This window comes from Mauremys mutica, chromosome 7, assembly GCF_020497125.1.
Source record: "Mauremys mutica isolate MM-2020 ecotype Southern chromosome 7, ASM2049712v1, whole genome shotgun sequence".
NCBI lineage: Eukaryota > Metazoa > Chordata > Testudines > Geoemydidae > Mauremys > Mauremys mutica.
In genome coordinates, this window is record NC_059078.1 from 127,103,959 (window position 1) to 127,124,965 (window position 21,007).

Below are 21,007 nucleotides of genomic sequence, written 5' to 3' on the forward strand. Positions count from 1 at the left end.
TGAACTCAGCTGCAAATCACTAAAACCTCCTGGTCCTACCAGTTCCAACCAGGTTCCTCATTGCCAGGCCTCACTCTGTCCCTCTCTAAAAACCTTCCTCCCCCTACCCCACCCTTGAGCCCGGACAGCGGACAAGCCCGTTCGTACTAATACAAATTTTAATGCACATATTAAATAAATATTTCAAATCATTTCATATTAAATTTGTACACAACAAAAAAAACCCTCAAGGAAATAAAAACAAACAATCAAAGAGATCGGCTGAGAAGCCACCCGAGTTCTGGCTTTGATAGAGCGTCTCTGGTTTTTCTCCCCATTCACAATCTTTGCAGAGTCCTCCTAGGGCTTGGTTCAGAGCCAGGATGGCTGGAAATTTTCCCATCACTATTTTCCCCCAAAGGAAAACTGGGCATTTGACACAATGAAATTTGTCATTAAAAATGGCAGCTTTCCTCAAACCAATTCCATCTGTGTGGTGGAGGACTGGAACCTGAAAGATTTGGCCTGAGAATGGAACATTTTTTTTAAAATTCAGCCAAAAACTGCTGAAAATTTTTTGGTTTTTGGAATTTTTGTGTTTTAGCCAATTTTTTTTTTTTCAGTTTTCAATGAAGAGTCCCAATACATCATGGGGACAAAACCCCCGTTATCCAACCCTCTCTAGTTCAGTCACTGCCCCCTGCCCTCCATCACAGCTTGAGAAAATTCCCAGGTTCCTTTGGTTAACAGAGGGGCCATCTCCATTCAGGATTTTGCCTGGGGACATCTCTATCCCCCCATCCGCTCCAGCTTCCTGTGGAAAGACGGGGAGCTGGGAAAGACGCAGTGTTGTGGGATCAGAACAGTATCAAACCACCCGTTGTCCAGCTAAAGAAATAGATACTTTGATAGTGGAAAGCCGTAGGCAACCCAGTTACCACCAGAAACCCCACAGGCGTCAGAGTAAAGCTGGGGAAAGAACCCAGGAGTCCTGGTTCCTAGTCTTCAAATCCCTCCCCCACCTCTTCTATTTCCCATCTTTTTTTTCTTTTCAAATAAGCAGCCATTGCTTTAGTTTAAGTAGCACTTTGGTCCCAGACTGGGGTGGGGGTTTGTTGTTGTTGTTTGTTTGTTTGTTTGAAAACGATTTTTTGCCCCCTTTCCCCTAGAGCTACAGAACTAAAACACAAGCCCAACCCGTTCCCGAGTCTTTGAACATTTCGTTGCTTTTTAAAGCTGGAATACAAAAATAGAGCCTCTTTCCTTCCTTTCTTTTCTTTTTGTAAAAAACAAACCAAAACAAAATTATAAACAACTAGATCGGGGCATTTTTTTCCTCCTTTTTTTCCCTTTTTTAATAACCGTATAAAAAAAAGTCTCTAGTCACAGTCCAGCACATGTCTACGCAGAGGAGAAGGGGGCGGGGCTTGGGAGGCAGGGGGCGGGGCAAGTCAGGGGCCCGGCCGAGGGCTGGAGTTTCGAGTCCTTTTACTTCTCCGGTTGAAGGGGTAGTTGAGGAACTCGAAGCGCCGGTGGGGCTCGGTGGTCTGGTGGCCCTTGGGAAGCCTCTTCATGAAGTGCACCTCGCGCTGGTGCTGCCGCGTCTTGGAGCCCTTGCGGGGCCGGCCCTTGCGGGTGAAAGCCATGTACCAGCCCTCGTACTTGGCGTTCTGCAGCGCCGTGTAGTTGTTCTCCAGGACGATCTCCGTGAAGACGCAGTCTTTGCCTTTGCCGTTGCTCTGCGGGGGGGACGACAAAGATACAGTCAGCAATGGTTGGACTTTACTGTGGCCAGCCCCAGCCACCCCCAAAGCAGGAACCAGGCCCCCAGAATCAGGAGACTGGCTTCAGAAAAGAGCTTTGGAAGCAATAAATGCGGGAGTCTGCTCCGGAGCCTGGAGGGGTCACGTTCACACTTGTCTCATCTCCACAAGCACCAGGGAGAGACTATAAATGAAAGCTGGAGTCTCCCGTGATCCCCCGGCCCCAGGAGGTGCTTTAAGCCACGATTCGGCAGCGCTGCGGTTTGTGCTGCCGCGGAACCAAAGGACGTGGCCATCCGCTCTTTGCAGGAGCTGGCTGGTACTTCCTGCTCCCAGCTAGGCCAGACACATCCCAGGACACTGCAGGCCAGGTCCTAGTTCTGCCACCGTCGTCATTTTCCCTCCCTCACTGGTTCCTACATCTCTCTGCTCTGGGACGCAGAATGAACAATAGCAAGGACGCCGCCCTGACGTCTTTATTTCAGGTTCCCGGGCGACGCGCTTCACAAATCTGAACTGATGTCCTTGGAACTGGTGTTGCAAAGAAGCATTTTTCTACCCATCTCACCAAGTGAGAACCTGAGGCACAAAGAGATGAGCTGACTTGCCCACACCACCCGTGGCAGAGACGGAGTTAGAACCCGGGAGTCCCGTCTCCTTGTCTCCTGCCAGACGGCGCTCTCGCCCTGAGGAAACAGCAGGACAGACTCTGCGCTCTGGCTAGTCCTGCCAGGAAACCCCAGAAACCTCAGTGGGAAACTTGCTCACGGGAGATTTCCAAGCACTTGAGGATCCGTTCAGTGTTGGCCAAGCACCGCACCTGCGCTCTGCTCTCGTCTCGGGCCCCTTGGAGACCCCCCCCCCCCCATCGCTCAGGTCTCTATTTTAATGCTCTAACTCAGGGGCAGTCAACTGGGTTTTGTCAAGATTAGGGTGACCAGATGTCCCGATTTTATAGGGACAGTCCCAATTTTTGGGTCTTTTTCTTATATAAGCTCGTATTGCCCCCCACCCCCTCCCCCAAATTTTTCACATTTGCTGCCTGGTCACCCTAGTCAAGATCCAAATTTCTTAGTCAAGGTCCAGAGAAAATAATAAAAAAATAATAATGATAACAAGTAAAAGATTTTGGGGTCTGTTCAAAAGCTGGCGGTCTGGATTCGGCTCGCGGTCCGGTCCGGATTCGGCTCGCGGTCCGGTCCGGATTCGGCTACCTCTGCTCTAACTGGGGCGTTAGTCCTCTATCCTCTCCTTTGATTGGCTCAAATTGCATCACATGACTGCTTAATTTGCAGCCGAGAAGGGTGGGCGCGTGCGGAGGAGGAGCGCACGGCGCACTGCCCAGGCCCCCGGTGGCCGTTAGGAGGAAGGTCTCACTTCCGCTATTTCAAACACACTTGGGAGGAATGTGCTGGACAGGACAGGGCGCTGCGCTGCGCTGCAGATGGGACAAGCCTGGCCCCAGGCTAGGGCGGTTCCTCTGGCCCTGCTGGAACGCCGAGTGCCTGAGGCCGCAGGGCAGGGCACGGTAGCACATTTCCCGTGAGCAGGGAATAGTCGCTCTCGCTCTGAAATGCAACTCTCGGCAGCTCCCAGGCTGGTGCTCAGTGCCTGGGAAAGCGCACGCCCATGTGACACACCCATATACACACGTCCCGGTAGGCCCCCTCCAGCCCCATCGTGTGCATCTCCTGGAGCATGGACGGAGACAGGGCTGAACCCAAAGAGCTCCGACACTGCATCCCAATCCCCGACTTGCAGTGAGGCCCTAGGGGTTGGGCTCCGGCTCCGGACACGAACCCCTCGGACCTGGAGGGGAGTTTGGCTACCAATCCAGACCGAGATCCAACTGCCCTGATAGTACAAACATTTACACACATGCTCAGTTATACCCACACAAACAGCCCCTCACTTGTCTGTACAGCTCCTAGCACAGTGGGGTCCTGATCCTGGACAGAGCTCTGTAGGCGCTGGTGCAATCACAAGGGACCGTGGTATTTTCCATATCCCTCCTGGCGTGAGCATTAGGTATGTCTACACTGGCAATTGAGCGACAAAACGTTTGTTGTTCAGAGGTATTAACCGCCCCCCCGACCCTGAAAGACAAAAGTGTTGCTGCAGCAAGTGGCAGTGTGAACGCCGCTTGTTGGGGGTGGAAGTGTTTGCCGACAAAGAGCAGCTACACTGCCTGCCTTTTAGCAACACGGCTGTCACTGAGAGCTGTGTAGTGTAGACAGAGCCTTAGTGACCGCAGGCCAGCTGGGCAGGCAGGGGGAGAGAAAGAGACTGGGACTGATAGATGTGTAAAACCTCAACCCACCAGCACTCGAGATGAGCCGGCGTCTCTAGCCCTCCTGGCTGGGATGAAACAGGCTCCTAAGATACAAAACTGAATGTGATCTGGGGCAGCCCTGTCGTAAACCAGCGACCAGTCCAGATATCCCGCGCTGGAGCTGCTCTGATGCTGAAGCCCCGATTAAAAGGGCTGCAAATCTGAGGCTGGAAAGCAGCAAAAAAGGCGGGAGAAAGAGGGTGAAATCCTGGCCCAAGTGAAGTCCGGGGGAGTTTTGCCCCCAAAGTGGGGGAGGGGTTCTCCCACAGGTTTTATTGAAATTGGCTGAATCCTTCCTGCTGGAGTATGGCCCAAGCAAAGGGGGAGTAAGGAGCCAGCATGTGGCCTGACAACAGCAGCGCCTGGCGTTTCTGGAGCAGCCACTAACGCTCATGGACAGTGCGTGAGGACCTGTGGGGGTCACTTCATCGCCTGCAGAAGGGAAGCTGGCTCTGGGGTGAAGCCCGGAGCCTGGTAGCCGCGCACAGCAACGCTGCACAACAAGCTGTGACAGGAAGCCCAGAGTGCGGGGATGGGCAGCACAGGAGCTCTCGGAGGGTGCAGTGTCATTTCCCACACTGGCCACCAGCCCTAAGAGTCGAATGCCCTGGGATCTCCAGCGAGCAGGAGCGGCCTGAGCAAGTGTTGGCCAGTCTGAGCCTTTGTAGCAAGGGGCAGGCAGCATCACAAATGCACACTACGCCATGCGCCAGAAACGGGGCGAGTCCTCAAACCCAAGGGGGAGCCCCCCTTTCCAGCCCTCCGCCTCCGCCTTGGGTTCTCACCAGCCCACGGATTGCAAGGACCTTACCAGTGCCCAGGGCCCCCCAGATCCTTAATATGGGTGCACACGGTATGCAGAGACCACAGGTCCTAGCATGCCTTGCAGCCAAGCCTCTCAGATCATCCATGCTGGGACCACTAGTCTCCCCGGGCTGCTCCATGCGACGCCAGTCCCCTGGGCTCCCTGGGGGGCTGGGCACTGTTTGAGCACCCGGAGCACTAGCCGTGTTAGACGAGGTTTGGCTCCTTGCTGGGGCCCCGCACCCCGATCCGAGCCCAGGCGCTGGGACACTGAAGGCGGCTGCATGTGAGCAGTGAGATCAGGCACCCAAGCAGATGGCAGGATCCAGACAGCGCAGGGAGCTCCTAGTCCCTCACAGCCAGATCGCACATGCAGCATCCGGAGAGAACTGGCCGGGGGAGGCGGGGAAGAGAAGCAGGTGGGCAGGGCAGGCAGTTCCTGTCCGGCAGCAGAGCCAGGCAGGAGGGGAAAGGGGACAGGGCAGCATCACTGCAAGGTGGAGAGAGAAAGCAGGTTTCAGCAGGTTGCACTGACCCTTGCTCCTGCTCCAGACCAGGCTCTGGGGAAGGATGGACACGGCTGGGGACGCGGGCCAGGAGGCGCAGTTTGACGTGTGCGCTCCATTCATGCATGCAGCTGATGAGCCTGTGGCCAGCCAAGCCCCAGGCAGAGTCAGCGTGCGAGCGAGCGTGTGAGACACCTGGTGCGCGCCTGCCAAGCTAAGCCAGGCACACGCAGAGATCTGCTCCCTGGCTAGCGGACGCCAGCGACTGGAATACATGACAGGACACCACCCCCTCCTGGCTGAGAGGAGGAACTGCCCCAACAGCTCTTGGTCCAGCGGAACCTCCTCCCACAAGAACTTCTTCCCACCGGGCCCGGTTTCCCCAGCGCTGAGATTCCTGCGTGCGCACAACAGACTCTGCTGCCCCGGGGACAGAGCCTGCGCGTCCCAGAGCTCTGCAAGCAGGAGCCGGCGTAGGAATTCCTCACCAGCCAGATCCCTGGCTGGTGCAAATCAGAGCCTACGCATTGCAACGGCACAGCACCGATTTGCACCAGCCGCCGGGTTTCTTGTGTCCAAGCTAGGCTCTTAAACCAGGGCCTGCCTGAAGAGCAGTGAAATAAACGTGCGTGGAGCTACGGAGAGAGATAAAGGGCCCACAGGGATGAGAGCCAAAGAACTGCCAGGCTACGTACATGCAAGGGGGGGCAGCAGCAGGACGGGGGGGCTGGTTGAGCTGGCAATGGAGGCGCCGGGGGCGAGAGTGCAGGAAGCACAGGTCTGTGCACTGCCTGATCCCCCTCGGCCTCCCCCAGACAAGCACCAGGGAACGGGAGTAACAAAATCTTCCAGCCGATCCTGGCCCGGAAGCGGAGTTTACCCTCCCGCCGCCCCCTTGGGAGTTCAGGGGGCGCGTACAGGAAGGGCCAGCCCCACGGAGCAGCTGAACGCCGCGGGTGCTGGTCCCAGAACCGCAGAGCAGCCCGGCTGTGTGTGAGGAGAGAGTCGTGGGATTCGCCCCGTGCCGCCCAGCTTGCCAGCCCCATCGCCTCCTTGATCCCCGCAGCCCCGTTCCCCCCTTCCCCGCCTCGACACCTCCCTCTGTCTGTCCCCCTCTTCCCTGCCTCCTGCCCTTACCTTGCCAATCAGCTTCCCCTTCTTGTTCATGCAGATGTAGAACCCGGTCTCGGCCCCTTTGATGCGCACGCGGCTCCCGAAGGTGTCCGTCTCCACGATGAGCTTGGCTGGCAGGAAGGAGAGAGGCCAGGTCATAGCGACAGGCTCCAGCAGGCACCCCACTCCGCTCCCCACCTGGAGGGAACGCCTCCCCAGCCCGCCGGTACCCGCGCCTGACTCTGAGCACACCAGGACCACAGTCGGCTTCCTGTTACGCCCGGGCTAGATCCGCAATCCAGCCGCACCGGAACCAGCACAGAGCAACGGCCCAGCTAGCCGGGCATCCCGCCTCTGGCCGCCACTAGACGCTGCGGAGGACGCTGCACAAGCCCCAGAACGCGCCTCTTGCTGGGCCAGGCTATGGTGAAGGGCGCGTATTGGGCAGAGAGGTGCCGCACCGTCACTCTCACAGGAAGGGCACTGCCTGGGACTAAGGAGACCACAGATTCCCTAGGTGACCATGGTCCAATCGCTTAGTGGCTCCGTGCCTGGGCTTCCCCTCTGTGAGACGGGGATGACGGCCCTTCCCTGCCTCACAGGGAGGCTGGGAACATCACTAAGATCATGATGCTGGATCCTAAGAGCACAGGGGCCGCGTCAGTACCCCAGGGACCTAGACTTTAGCTGAGGGCTGCAATCCATACAGACGGAGATCGAGCAAAGTCACCCCGGCCGCTAACTCAGCACTGAAGGGACCGGCAGGGAGGCGGATCTGGGAACTGAATCCAAGGAAAGGGGGAGCTGCTTGACCCTCCTTGCATCTCCTCCCCCCTGCGGTTCAGGCCCTCGCTCTGTCGCTCAACGCCCCAGGCCCAAGCAGGCAGAGGGGGGCCGCTCTCTGCGGTGACTTTGTGGCTGGCAGGGGCGACGCCGACGGGCCCGGCCACCCTGCTAATGTGTTTCACCTTTGCGGGAGTGCAGGGGGCGTGTTGATTCGGGCTCCGTGTTTTAATGGAGCCATCGATCGGCGGCCAAAGGAGCAATGCAAATCGCCGATCGATGGCGCGCCTATAAATAGACCTGTCACCATCTCGTCCCTGCCTCCTCCCTGGGAGCGCGAGGGCGGGAGCAGGGAGCTCCCCCCAGTACTTTAGTCGTGTTGATGCTGCCAGCAGAGAAAGCCTCTTGCAGAGGGAGCTATGGGAAAGCCCAGCAGGGACCTGCTCTTAAATATCCACTGGCCTGATCCGGTCTCACCCCCCTGCAAACGGGGAATAAGTCTCTCACGGTCAATGACGCTGCCCCGGGGTGAATGGGAGGAGTTAAGCCCTGTAACTACAGGATGCAACTGACATGAAACAGGACCAGATCTACTCTCCTGAATCAGCTGAGCAGCCCCCCACCCCCCGTCACAGCCCATGGCTGAGGCTGGCAGGATCGGGCCCTCATGAGCCTGTAGCCACCTGGGGAGCTGGTGATCAGAGCTTCCCACAAGGGCTGTCGCTGGACCTTGCACTTCATGGCCTGGAGGACTGGAGCGCCCCCAAGGGCCTCTGGGATCACCGAGTGCCCTACGCATGCTCATGACAAGCCAACGGGCAGGCGTGGATTGCACGGCACATGCGGACCAGTCGCCGGGATCTGTCATTGTCAGCTCAGCGCAATGGATTTCCCGCCAGACCTCCAAACCGAGGCTCTCAACGCACCTTGCAAACACTGCTGCATTGAGCTAGATCAATTAGTTGAATCAGCGACAATGGCCCCCATCTTACAACGCGGGGAGGGACGTAATGACGTGCCCAAGTCATTGGTGCATCCAGGAACGCCCTGGCTCCAATCACTGGAAGATCCTCTCTCCCAGTCCACAGGACTCTGCCCTTCTGCAGACACCTCCCATGGCAAGAACTGCTCTCCCTTTTGTTTTGGCCTTGTGTTGCTTGCAGTCCAACAGCTCCTGCATTCTGCCCCAGAGGCAGCTGCACTTCAGGGGAACGAAGTGATCAGATCTATGGTTTGGAACGGTTCTGGTAATGCTTTGGGATCCTTGGGGATGCGGGCGCTGGATTGATGCGAGGGGCTGGGGCTTTTTAGAGAGGATACGAAACTACCTTTGAAAACCAAAGGGAAGAATTGCTCAAAGAGCAGCCAGACTGGGACCAATCTGGGACAGGGAGTGCCTTTCTTCTGATTAATCTGTACAGCACCTTGCACAGGGCATGATTGGAGTCCCTGGCACTAGCAGAATGCCACCACTGCCCCTGACATCACTGAAGCAAAGGCCCTGCCCTCAGAATCGTACACTATTGAGTCACAACAGGACAAGTCAGAGTCAGAGCTGCCAGCCTAGCACACCAGCTCACCCGGCGGCCCGGCACGCCGGCTCACCCTGCAGCTGCAGTTAAGAAAGCCCTTTGAAAATCATCCCCGGGAGCCAGACCCCCCTAAAAGAGGGGTTTCGACACGCAGGGAAGCCTCAGCCAGGGGGCCGACTCCTCCGTTCCTGCAGGTCAGCTGGACAGATGGGAAGGCTTCAGCGAAGCAAGGTCCACGGAACGAGCAGGAATGCTTGTCCGAGACCCCCAGCCTCCTGATGCCAGCACAGCCTCCCACCCCCCCACGGTCCGGACTGAGCCTGACGCCCTGCTGTGGATCTGGCATTCAAAGCCCACTGGTACCAAGCCCGCTTGGACTGGGTCTCTCCCCCATGGGCAGGCTGAACTTTGAACTGATGAGCTGGAAAGAAGGACATGCCTATCCTCTGCCCCTCGCCCCCCGTCACACCCCCTCCACCTCCTCTCCTGGGCCCGGCACCTCCCAGAACACATCGGCACCATCCAAACATCTCCAAAAGCACAACTTGAGCCGAACAGAGTCCCTGCGACAGGGACCCCTGAGTGATCTGCCTCTGGAGGGGGCCAGGGGAGCGGAATTGATCGGAGAGGCAGTAAAAGGTTTAAAGAGCATTGATTTTCTTTCCCTTCGCTGATCGATTGACAGATCGGGGCGGGGGGGAAGGAAAGCCTGAGGAAGGGTGGCACAAACCCACAGCTTGAAAGATGCACATCTCTTTCCTCTCCGCCTCCTGTCCTGATTTATAGCCCTGTTGGTCGCTTCTGCTTCCCCGCACCAGCCTGGCCAGGGAGCCGCTCCGATGCCGGGCAGCTGCTCACGCCGAGGGTCCTGGAAGCACTCGGCTCCAGAGAGCAGCTCGATAGAAACAATGGGGGCGCAGAAGAAAAGACAAATCCCAGCCTGTCCCAGGGACATGCAGATCCCAGGGCTGTACGCCGGATTCGGGAACCAAATCCCCCAGCCCCAAAAGGGGCATCCTGGCTTAAATCATACAGAAATCAGAGCACTTGGGGATCATTTCTGGGGAATCCAGCACCCTTTCTGAGTCACTTGGCCTGCAGACATTGTAATCCGGATTAAAGCCGCTCAGGGGTGTTTTTTGTCAAAGACACAACTCAGGAAGGATGAGGAGGGCTTTATCATCCAGCCCACTTTTCCCATAATTAAAAAGTCGGTCAAATATTGACAATTAAGACAAATAACCGAGAACAGTGCACGACATTAAGTCAGCAGTAAAAACGTCACAGCGGGGAAAGCGGTCAGTTGCGGAAATAAATCAGCCCTTTTATTCCCATCCGAAAAATATAATCCAAATGCTTTTATTTTTTAATTTTTGTTAAAGGGGATTTTTAAATAACAGTTGTTGGGGTTGATATTTTTTTAAAAAAAAGCTTAACATATTCAACTCTATTCTTTCACTTAAGTGACAGATTTATCCCAGTAAAATTATGTTTCATGCTAAAACTTTGAAGGGAAAGTGGCTACGTAAATGCTGAAAAAATGCAGCGAGACACACTTGATCCCCTAACTGGACTGCGAAGAGGAGAAAGTATTCAGGAAATGTTAAAAAAGGTGAAAGTCAGAAGAGTTTTAATAGCTCTTCCAGACATGGGGGTCTCTCTAGAGATTCATATAGAACAATCCTGAACCTCTATTTTAACATTTACAGACTTGCAACTCTTTTAAAACTTTACATCTGAAAAACTGCTTGTACTTTTTCTGTTTTAGATCATTCTTCATTTTTTTTCTTAGCTCTTCAAATGCTTAACCTTTTTTATTACTTTTTAATAGAGTTTTTCATGCTGCCACTAGCCCTCCCTCTTGCTGGCTTTGTTTAACTTTGTCATTATTTAAATTTGCAATAGCTGCTCTTCTTTTTTAAAATACATATAGATATAGATATATAAAACAAGAAGAGATTTTTTTCATTTCCTGGGAAATAATCTAATACCCTTTCAAACCTGGAGCTGCTTTATGCCAGGGATATTTCATTTGAAAGGTTAATATAGAGCAAGATGTGGAATCCACACTTAGCTCTTACTATTAAAGTTCATCATAAAATTTTCAGCCAAACCAAAATATATATATTTTCCGCTAATCTCTCTGAGCAAGAAAGGGAAATTGCAGCTAATACCAAAGAAAAACAGTAATGATTCGAATGCGTAGCACATATAAATACATACACATACAACAGACATGAGCGTCTCCTGCCACTGAATTCGCCAGGAGTGGGAGCCAGCCTGTACCCTCATAGCTGCGTTCCACATGGACGCAGAGACTGCCAAAGGCCTGCAACAATTTAGAGCATCCACAGCTTTGCTAAGACCCCTGACCTCCTGTATGTGTCTGACCATTTGATTGTGTAATTAACACACATGATCAAAGTATTTAAACTTTCACACGTCTTGGAGCTGCTCTGTCACGCTCTTTTCCCTTTGAGAGTGAAAGCTGCAGGGACTGGTGTCTTTCCATGGGTGCCCTGTCGAAGGCCCCATCTGGAACACCCATGCAAGTGGCCGAGGGAATCTGTCCCTAGACTGATCTCCAGTTCCAGTCTCCTCACTTTTGTCGCTGGAGCTACACTGCAGCCCTCTTCCCCTCCTACCCCTCCCTCCCTCCCTGCACCTTAGCTCCGGGCTAGCTGGGGGGTGGGGGGGTGGAAGTCTGGGGCACAGAGTACATTTAAGGGAAATACCACTCCCATTCTGGGGTTAGGTCTATTTTGCCCCCCCCCCCCTTCCAACAAATCAGTAACTCATTTATGTTTCTTTGAAGGGAATATTTGCAGCCATCTCCATCCTGGAGCCCAGCCTGCCACTGGCTGCAGCAGCTATCAGACGGCAGACCCTCAACGCACCCAGGATCAGGTGTAACCCCCCCCAAAGCTCCTATTCCCTCCTTAGATACGGTGCCGCTTGGAACACACCCTGACAATTGGCTCATGTCAGAGCTAAGTCTTATTATAAGCATTGATCCCCATGTCCTCCCTTTGCAGGACCCCACAACCCAAACGATTTCAATGATTCCTGGCGAACAAACAGGACGGGAACCATCAATTACTACGCTGCACCGGTAACACTCCCCCATCACCGTCTGTTCCCCCGCCCCTGTGTGCGCCCCGTCATGTGCCCTTACCATGAGCATCCCCGTCCTCGGCCATGGCATTGATTTTCTTGTTGTCCAGGACTTGCACATGCTTCCCGCTGGTCCGGCTGTACAGCTGGTAGGTGCGGACGAGCCGTCGGCTGAGCTGATCCGTCACCAGGCTCTGCTCCCTCACATGCTGTGTAAAATTAGGTGGGGACTGAACAGTTACCTTTAGGAAATTAAAAAATATACAACACACCATTATAATCTCTGCTCCTCCGAGGGGCTAATGGGCTGTGTGACGGTCGCTGGCCTCCAGCGGGGGGTTACGAGGCAGCTAGTTTATATGGTGCCAAGCCAGGATCGCTACGGGTTGTAACACTCATACAGTGCTTTCCAAATGTAAAGTCCTGCACAAACATCAATCAGTGGCGAGAAGGAAATCACTGACTCCAGGGCTGCGCAGGTGATTACACCCAGGGCGGATTCTGACTTTAGTTATCTCTGGTTTAGAACCAGTGTCATTCCATTGACTTCAGAGGAGTTACTTTGGATTTATAAGGGTACAAGCCAGATCAGACTCCAGGCTGGTACATACTGAGGAGCAAACTCCTCTCATTTACACTGCCTGCCGGCGAGCACTGACTATAAGGGAGTTACTCCAGATTTACCTCCAAAGTGACAGCAGGATCTGTACCACTACATTATACATTGTCCATACATTTCCGTGGGAAGAGACTGGTTCTCGCATTATGTAACCACGGTCCTAAGGTGTCACCTCGCCGTGTGCATGTATATATGGGCAATATCATTCCCATTCGTTTTTAACAACTGCTTTTCTCTCTGGCCCTTTGCTCTTCATTTTTCTGCTCTTTCAAACAACACCCTTCTGATTTTTGAGTTCTTGTTCAATGAAACCCCATTGATCAAGGCAGAGCCCTGAACTGCTCCAAGGGAACCGTGCCTGAGACCAAAATAACCGATGGCACAGAAGGCAAACACAGCCACAAACGAACCCCCAACCGGACTCAGCCCTGTGTAGCAGCCACGGCAGTTTGCAATTGTTTTTCCCTCCCATAGTTATGAACGGCTCCATTTACACCGAGCCCAGCGAGGGGTTTCCCACCAGCAGCCACCCTCCCTTCCAAACATTCCGATTAAACAGAAACCCGTTAGCACCAGATCATTCACTGACCCAGTTCTCTACAGAACCAACTGTGTCACTGGTGGGCTTTTGTTCCCAGTGAACGATCTGGGGAGCACCAAATCTGCTTTTCCTCTGCCACTCAAGTCTGCTCGGAATTCCCTGGCCCTGGGCTCAAATCCCTCTTTTAAGTCTGGAAGGTTTCGCTTGCCCCTGACATTTATAAAGACGTATTCAGAGCAAATGTTGAGAAGATCGCTCTTTTCAGCATCACCCGAGCCCCCCGCCCCACCTCCATGTCAAACATGAAGGATTCCTCCCTGCTTCCCCAAAGCTGAGTTTATATAGATATCTCCCCCTGACAATTTAATCTCTCTCTCTCTGTGTCTGTGTATTTCCTGTGGATGTGTTTTGGGTAATATCTCTGGGTTCTCTTGCCAGCTCTGATGAGGGTACCATGTGGAGAAGAGGATTGCCTGCCATACGGCTATTTGGGCTCCATCTGATACTCCAAAATATTGCAACTATGTTTTAACACAACTCCTTCTCGCTGGGTTGGCTCCTTTCCCTTTGCTTTCCACCCCCTTCATGCCGGAATCGTTATTTTTCCAAGCTTCCAAAATTGTAGATCAACGTCCTTTTTAAACAAAACCTCCCACCTGTAATCTCTTGATTGTTCCCACGCTGGGTTTGAAATCCAAGGGACCGCAATTCCCCAAGGTGGGTTTTGCACAGCATCTAGCTGTGCTGAGGATGGGCTGTTGAACATAGTCACAACACGAGTCGAAGCTTTCGCAATCAAAAAGAGTGATGCTAAAGACTGACATTATGGGCTGGGCCAAATCAGATTTATTTATTTTTTTAAAGTGAAGGCGTGTGTATAAAAAAAGACCCAATAGTGAAAAACCCACAATGCTACTTGCAATTAAAAGAACCGCGCCACTTACAAGTCTTGCTCTCTCATTTCAGCAATCAGCCTATATTTCCTGCTTTGTATTTTGGCTCTTCTCCTTTCGTTTCTTAAATCTGCAGCCTGCAATAACCTCTTCTCCTTGAACCTACTACAGATGGATTATTTCCCCTGGATCCTGGTGTAAAATAACTCTCCTTGCTGCCTCATGCCTGATGGGTCAAGAGTTACCACCGGTTTTTCCCCTTTCTTCCGAAAACTCCCCTTCGATTATTATTATATTTTTGTTCAAAAGCAGATTTGGCTCCGGAACAATTACAGGACAAGATAGTTTTTCAAACAAAGGAAGAATAAGAGCAGATACTTACCTGAGCTTGTAAGGAGAGAACCAACAAGTGCAATAACCTAGAATGGGGAGGGGGGGGGAGAAAGGGAAGGGGAAAAAAACAGAGGTGTGAAGTGATTGCTTTGAAATGGAGCCGAAATAAATGTGGAAAATAAAGGGAGGGGGGTTTGCAGCAGGGCCGGGGCAGGGCAAGCAGGCAAATCCAGCCGAGATTACTTACAAATAGCTAAATACCGAGGAGGAGGGCTCCATCCTGGAACCGAGCGGTTAGACAGAGCTGTAACTTTGTCAGAGGTGGGCGGCTGGTGCTGGGGGGGGGGGGGGAGGCTTAAAGGGCTTTTCCAGCACGGTCCTTTCCTTGATGTTGTTGCAAAAAATAGATTAAAGATTCAGAGGGGCCGAGGGGCGCGTCCCCCCAAACCAGCTGGCCGCAAGTAGAGAAGGCAGAGGCAGCTACTCAGTGCGGGGGTCCCCGGCTGGCTCGCCCGCCCATCCCCCTGCAGGTCCGATCGCAGGGGGGACTAGAAAGGTGGGGGGCCCGAAATCCTCCAGTGCCCCCGGGGGCAGCTCCGGGCTCGCAGGGTCTGAGCAGCGAATGGGGAGCCCGCGGTGCGCCCCAGCGAGGAGCGGGGACGTTGGGGTGGAGGGTGAATCGAGGGGGCTCCCCGCTTCTTATGGCTGGAGCCTGAGAAATCCTTGAAAGCGCCCGGCGCTGCGGCGGGGCTGGTCCCGGGCCGTGCGCTGTCCGTGCGCCCAGGCGGAGCCGCTCTCCGCCGGCTGGTGGGAGGCTCCCCGGCCCCCCGCGACAGAGGCGGCTTTGGGTGGGGGGCAGGCGAAGCGGGACCCGGCGTTACACAGGCCGGGCGAGGGGCGCAGGCTGGCAGAGGGGAGCCAGCGGCGGGCTGCGAGCGCACGGGCCCCGGGAGCGCAGGGAGGCGGCTCAGGCTGCGCCGGGCGCTGCGTGGGCTGGGGGAGTCCTGCGGGGCGGCGCGGGGGGCAGGCTGGTGGCGGAGGCTCCCCGGGCGATGGCCCCGTGTGGGGACGGACGGTGGCGTGTGGCTCGCTCCTCTCCCGGCGCAAAGTGGGGGAGTGAAGCTGGTCCCTCCTCTCGGCTGCAGCTCTCCAGTGTCAGCCCCTTCCCCTGCGGCCGGAGAACCAGCCCCTCGCCTCCCGGCCCGTGCAGCGCAGGGCACCCGGCTCTGCCGCCGAGGGGCTGGGAGCGGAACCCGCTTAAAGGGAGGGGGCGCGGGGGAGGGCGGGGGGCTGGAGGGTACAGGAGGGGGCTGGGAAAAGGGGCTTGTGGGTTAGAGCCACAGCGAGCTGGGGGGGGGTGCAGGGGTGTGAGCCGGCACACGTGTGTGTCAGGGAGCAGAGGTGCGCTGGGGAGAGGGACGGGAGGGGCGGAGTTGTGGCTGAGCCAACACAAGTCATCAGTGGGTGCAGTACAGACCCACACACTGCAGTGGGGGTACAGAGCCCTACAGGGGAAAGCACAGACCCACACACTGCAGTGGGGGTACAGAGCCCTACAGGGGAAAGCACAGACCCACACACTGCAGTGGGGGTACAGGACCCTACAGGGGAAAGCACAGACCCACACACTGCAGTGGGGGTACAGGACCCTACAGGGGAAAGCACAGACCCACACACTGCAGTGGGGGGTACAGGACCCTACAGGGGAAAGCACAGACCCACACACTGCAGTGGGGGTACAGGACCCTACAGGGGAAAGCACAGACCCACACACTGCAGTGGGGGTACAGAGCCCTACAGGGGAAAGCACAGACCCACACACTGCAGTGGGGGGTACAGAGCCCTACAGGGGAAAGCACAGACCCACACACTGCAGTGGGGGTACAGAGCCCTACAGGGGAAAGCACAGACCCACACACTGCAGTGGGGGGTACAGGACCCTACAGGGGAAAGCACAGACCCACACACTGCAGTGGGGGTACAGGACCCTACAGGGGAAAGCACAGACCCACACACTGCAGTGGGGGTACAGGACCCTACAGGGGAAAGCACAGACCCACACACTGCAGTGGGGGTACAGGACCCTACAGGGGAAAGCACAGACCCACACACTGCAGTGGGGGTACAGGACCCTACAGGGGAAAGCACAGACCCACACACTGCAGTGGGGGTACAGGACCCTACAGGGGAAAGCACAGACCCACACACTGCAGTGGGGGTACAGGACCCTACAGGGGAAAGCACAGACCCACACACTGCAGTGGGGGTACAGGACCCTACAGGGGAAAGCACAGACCCACACACTGCAGTGGGGGTACAGGACCCTACAGGGGAAAGCACAGACCCACACACTGCAGTGGGGGGTACAGAGCCCTACAGGGGAAAGCACCGAGTTACACACTCCAGCAGGGGGTACAGGACCCTACAGGGGAAAGCACAGACCCACACACTGCAGTGGGGGGTACAGGACCCTACAGGGGAAAGCACAGACCCACACACTGCAGTGGGGGGTACAGGACCCTACAGGGGAAAGCACTGAGTTACACACTCCAGCAGGGGGTACAGGACCCTACAGGGGAAAGCACAGACCCACACACTGCAGTGGGGGTACAGGACCCTACAGGGGAAAGCACAGACCCACACACTGCAGTGGGGGTACAGGACCCTACAGGGGAAAGCACAGACCCACACACTGCAGTGGGGGTACAGGACCCTACAGGGGAAAGCACAGACCCACACACTCCAGCAGGGGGTACAGGACCCTACAGGGGAAAGCACAGACCCACACACTGCAGTGGGGGTACAGGACCCTACAGGGGAAAGCACAGACCCACACACTGCAGTGGGGGTACAGAGCCCTACAGGGGAAAGCACAGACCCACACACTGCAGTGGGGGGTACAGGACCCTACAGGGGAAAGCACAGACCCACACACTGCAGTGGGGGTACAGGACCCTACAGGGGAAAGCACAGACCCACACACTGCAGTGGGGGTACAGGACCCTACAGGGGAAAGCACAGACCCACACACTGCAGCGGGGGGTACAGGACCGACCTACACTCCGCAGCAGAGAAATGCCAGGATCCATTTAAAAAAAAGGCCTTTGAAAAAATAAACTCCAAGCTAGATGGGGGGAAATCCTGGACAGAAAGAAAAGCAGCAGCCAGCTGGGGGCTGCTGTTATTAATAAGGCTAAGGGCTGCATATAGGCTGCACAGGGTGCCACCTGTGGACCCCCGTGGCCGCAGTGGCGCTGCCCAAGGAGATCTGGGCGGAGTTGGGCTCTGACCCAGGTCCATGTGTCAGGACGGAGGCGATGGGAGGGGGGTGAAGACGTGGGGGCAAAGAGCAGGAAAGCAATGCAACCACCCCCACAGCCTGGAAGAGCCAAGTGTTGCAGAAGGAAGCAAACATTCATTTCTAACACAGGGAGAAAGGGCCAGACACCCAGGGCATTACCGACGTGCCCAGACACGCCCCTGTGCCCATCACACGGGGCCCCTCAGAGCCTCACCCCCTTCTCGTCCATGGCATGGGGGCCAGGTTCTCTTTGTGCTTTGAGCTTCCCGAAGCAGAAACTTTCCTCTCCAAAACCCAAGAAAGCCTTTTGGGGACCAGGGGCTGAAAGTCTAGAGGTAACCCCGACCCTGTCCTCACCCCTTACCCTCAAATCCTAGCCTGGCTGCAAACGCCTTCCCCGTTCAGCAGTGCTACCAACCAAGGCTCTTGTCCAGCAAAGCACTTAAAGTACCTGCTTAAAGTTAAGTACCTGCTTAAGTGCTTTCCTGAAGAGGGCTGGTTTCCTCAGGGATGGCCTATCAGCTTGGCCAGAGATACATACACTGAGTGCGTCTCCAAATGCTCACACAGACACACAGATCTGTATCATCCCCATCAACCTGCGGCCTGCAGGGCTTGTAGTTACGCTGTTCTGCAGCAGCAGCCCAGCACCTGCAACGCGCCTGTGCCAGCGACAGTGTTTGGTCCATTCCCCTAGCAATTGTTAGAAGGGTCCAGCCTGCAGACAGGGCCGCCAGAGCTGGGTGTGCTGTGTCTTTGTGGATTGGGGCAGACGGTGGGAGGCTGCCGGTCGAAGTGTGAGACATTAAAAGGATTACAGTGGAGAACAAGAGTTTTGGGGGCAGAAAAAACTGTCAACAAATAAATAAGCTGCAGGCCCCGTGGCCTTCACGCCTAATGGAACATTCTTTGTCATGATCCCCCAACACACACAAATACACACACGCGGCACCGATGCCCAACAACCCCGAACCCCCGACAAGCGGTGCCAGTCTTGGGATTGGGGGCCAGCAGCAGCAAATGAAGCCCCTGGAGACCCCCCGGCCGCCTCCCCGACATGTTATTTACCCTCTGCTGCTATCTCAAGCCCAAACACAACAAACAGAGAGGGGGGTCGAGAGGGATCCCAGCACTGGGAGATTTCAGAGAGCGGCACACCTTGTGCTCTGGGGTAATTCTATCCCTGCTGCCTGCTGATAAGGCCAGTGCAGCAGCGCCACAAACTGCCAGAGCATGCAGAGAGAGAGAGAGAGAGAGAGAGAGAGAGAGAGAGAGAGAGAGAGTGTGTGTGTGTGTGTGTGTGTGTGTGTGTGTGTGTGTGTGTGTGTGTGTGTGTGTGTGTGTGTGATGACTCACCTTCAAATACAGCCTGGTGCTGACTGGCAAAGGGCAGCGCTGGGCACTTTTTCTTATAATGACCTCTGACCTGCCTACCTTTCAGTTTCCAGTAGACGAGGGATAGGTTAAACCCGACCTAACGCAGAGCAGGATGGGCATTTCACAAAAAAAAATCGCAAATCACCCAAACCAAAACACTCCACCACACACCCAGCTCGCCCCCTGGGGCAAGAATGACTCACGCGAGACAGATGTCAGTCAGGGTGCCTCATGCACGACGGGTAGGCGCTCGGATACAGTGGCGCTAGCGGTGGGATAGAACAGACCTGTGGAAGCAGCAAGGCACCGGAACAGTAACGTCACGTGAAAAGATTGGAGAGATGGGTGGATTAATCGGACAGTCCAGCCTGCACTGATACGCTGCTTCTAACTGCTTTATGTTGTACTACTTCCAACTAATCTACTGCAAACGCTTGTCACTGGCCAGAGGATGCTGGAGTTCGTGTTAAACCAGCCAAGAGCAGTCAAACTAAAGCGTTTGCTTTCAGCCAGGAAGCCTACAAGGTTAATTACAGTTTTTACCATTTGAACATGCTGAGTCAACCTGCTACAGTGCATGTTTAAAAGCCAGCCGAGGAGGATGCCAGTGATCTTTTTAAAGAAGAACTTTTCCTTGTCTATTGCAAAAGGAGGTGGGCCTGTTTAAACTTTACCTCTCCTCCCTCGAGCTCCCAGCATGCTTGTTTAGATACACAAACACACACACACACACACACACACACACACATCACATGAGGACGATTCTCCCTACCTGATCCTGCAGGCGGGCCCATGCGCCTGGCTGTGCATGAGATGAAGCAAAATAGAATCACTGAAAAAACCCAAAATAAAACAAAGGAAGAAGTCCTGATTCGAGGATGTGTTCGTGTGTTGGAGAGGCCAGGTGAGCCGCGACGTTGCAGGTCAGATGGAAAAGCCATCAGGAAATCTGCATCCTCAGACCCTCCGTAGCACCCGAGGAAGGTTGTACAACAGCTGCATTGGGTCCCTACAAACAACATCCACTGGGATCTTAGACCCAACCAACCTGCCCTCCAGCCACTGAAAACAAGCACCTAACAACCACCAGCACCACTGGGCTGACCCGCCAGGGCATGTATGTTTCCTAGTAAAGAGACCCCAGCACGACACACCCACCCTGCCACCCTTGGGAGCCAGAGACCAGGACAGAGCCAGAGAAGGGTGGGGAAGGGAAGAGACACTCTGTGAAATGACAGTGCAGGCAGAGACGGGAATCCCATTTGAAGAGGGGAAAGGGTGTTAGCTCAACACACAGCGAGTGGCCTGATTTGGCCAACCCACGCCTTGCAAGGATTGGATAGATTCTCTCCGGTAAATCTAACAGACTTTGCCCCCTCTGAATCTGGACTGCTGTATATGCCCTGATCCCAGAATCCCAGCTTCCCAGAGTCACTCATTACATAGAAATGTTTCTCCAGTGAGAGGGGGACAAACCTATTTCTCTAGATCTCAACGTCCCCAACCCAAATCGCTTTCATTCTCTTTGGCTGTAGACAAGGCCCCGGGCAGTGGTTCTCAACGTATTTACCATTGTGGGCCGCATTCAATAGTACCTGTAAGGCCCAGAGGATGTCACATGGGCCGCAGCTGTGTGCTGATTGGGCTGCAAGTGGCCCACGGGCTGCGGGTTGAGAACCACTGCTCCATGGTAACCTTGAGTAATACCCAGGGAGCCTTTTCTAGGACACTTGGGTCCCAACGGAGCAGCTGTCCATGTAGGGTGACCGGACAGCAAGTGTGAAAAATCGGGACAGGGGGTGGAGGGTAATAGAAGCCTATATAAGAAAAAGACCCAAAAATCAGGACTGTCCCTATAAAATCAGGACATCTGGTCACCCTATGTCCATGTGAGCGTCAGGTACCGCCCCAGCATCGAGCTCCCCTAGCTAATCGGAGGGAGCAGAGAGCATTGCAGCCAGCAAGAGGAGAAGGCTGCAGGAAAGGAGGCATGTTCGGTGCAGGGAACCCATGTAAC

General features: G+C 54.9%; 1 protein-coding gene across 13 annotated transcripts in view; it reads right to left on the reverse strand.

The window, feature by feature from the left end:
• Nucleotides 1-213: 213 nt before the first annotated feature.
• The window catches only part of FGF8 (fibroblast growth factor 8), a 46,032-nt gene continuing 25,238 nt past the window's right edge, over nucleotides 214-21,007 (reverse strand). For 5 of the 13 annotated variants that reach the window (XM_045022532.1, XM_045022531.1, XM_045022529.1 and 2 more), the window contains 3 exons: nucleotides 19,763-19,999; nucleotides 19,194-19,277; nucleotides 12,061-12,168 (listed from right to left, as the gene is read on the reverse strand). In XM_045022532.1, coding sequence (XP_044878467.1) covers nucleotides 19,210-19,277; nucleotides 19,763-19,999 — 305 coding nt within the window. In that variant the 3' untranslated portion in view covers nucleotides 12,061-12,168; nucleotides 19,194-19,209. Of the gene's footprint in view, nucleotides 1,719-6,521; nucleotides 6,629-11,987; nucleotides 12,169-14,361; nucleotides 14,399-14,559; nucleotides 16,081-19,193; nucleotides 19,278-19,762; nucleotides 20,000-21,007 lie in introns of those variants that run through there. The other 8 variants (XM_045022536.1, XM_045022538.1, XM_045022537.1 and 5 more) reach the window with 7 other exon arrangements.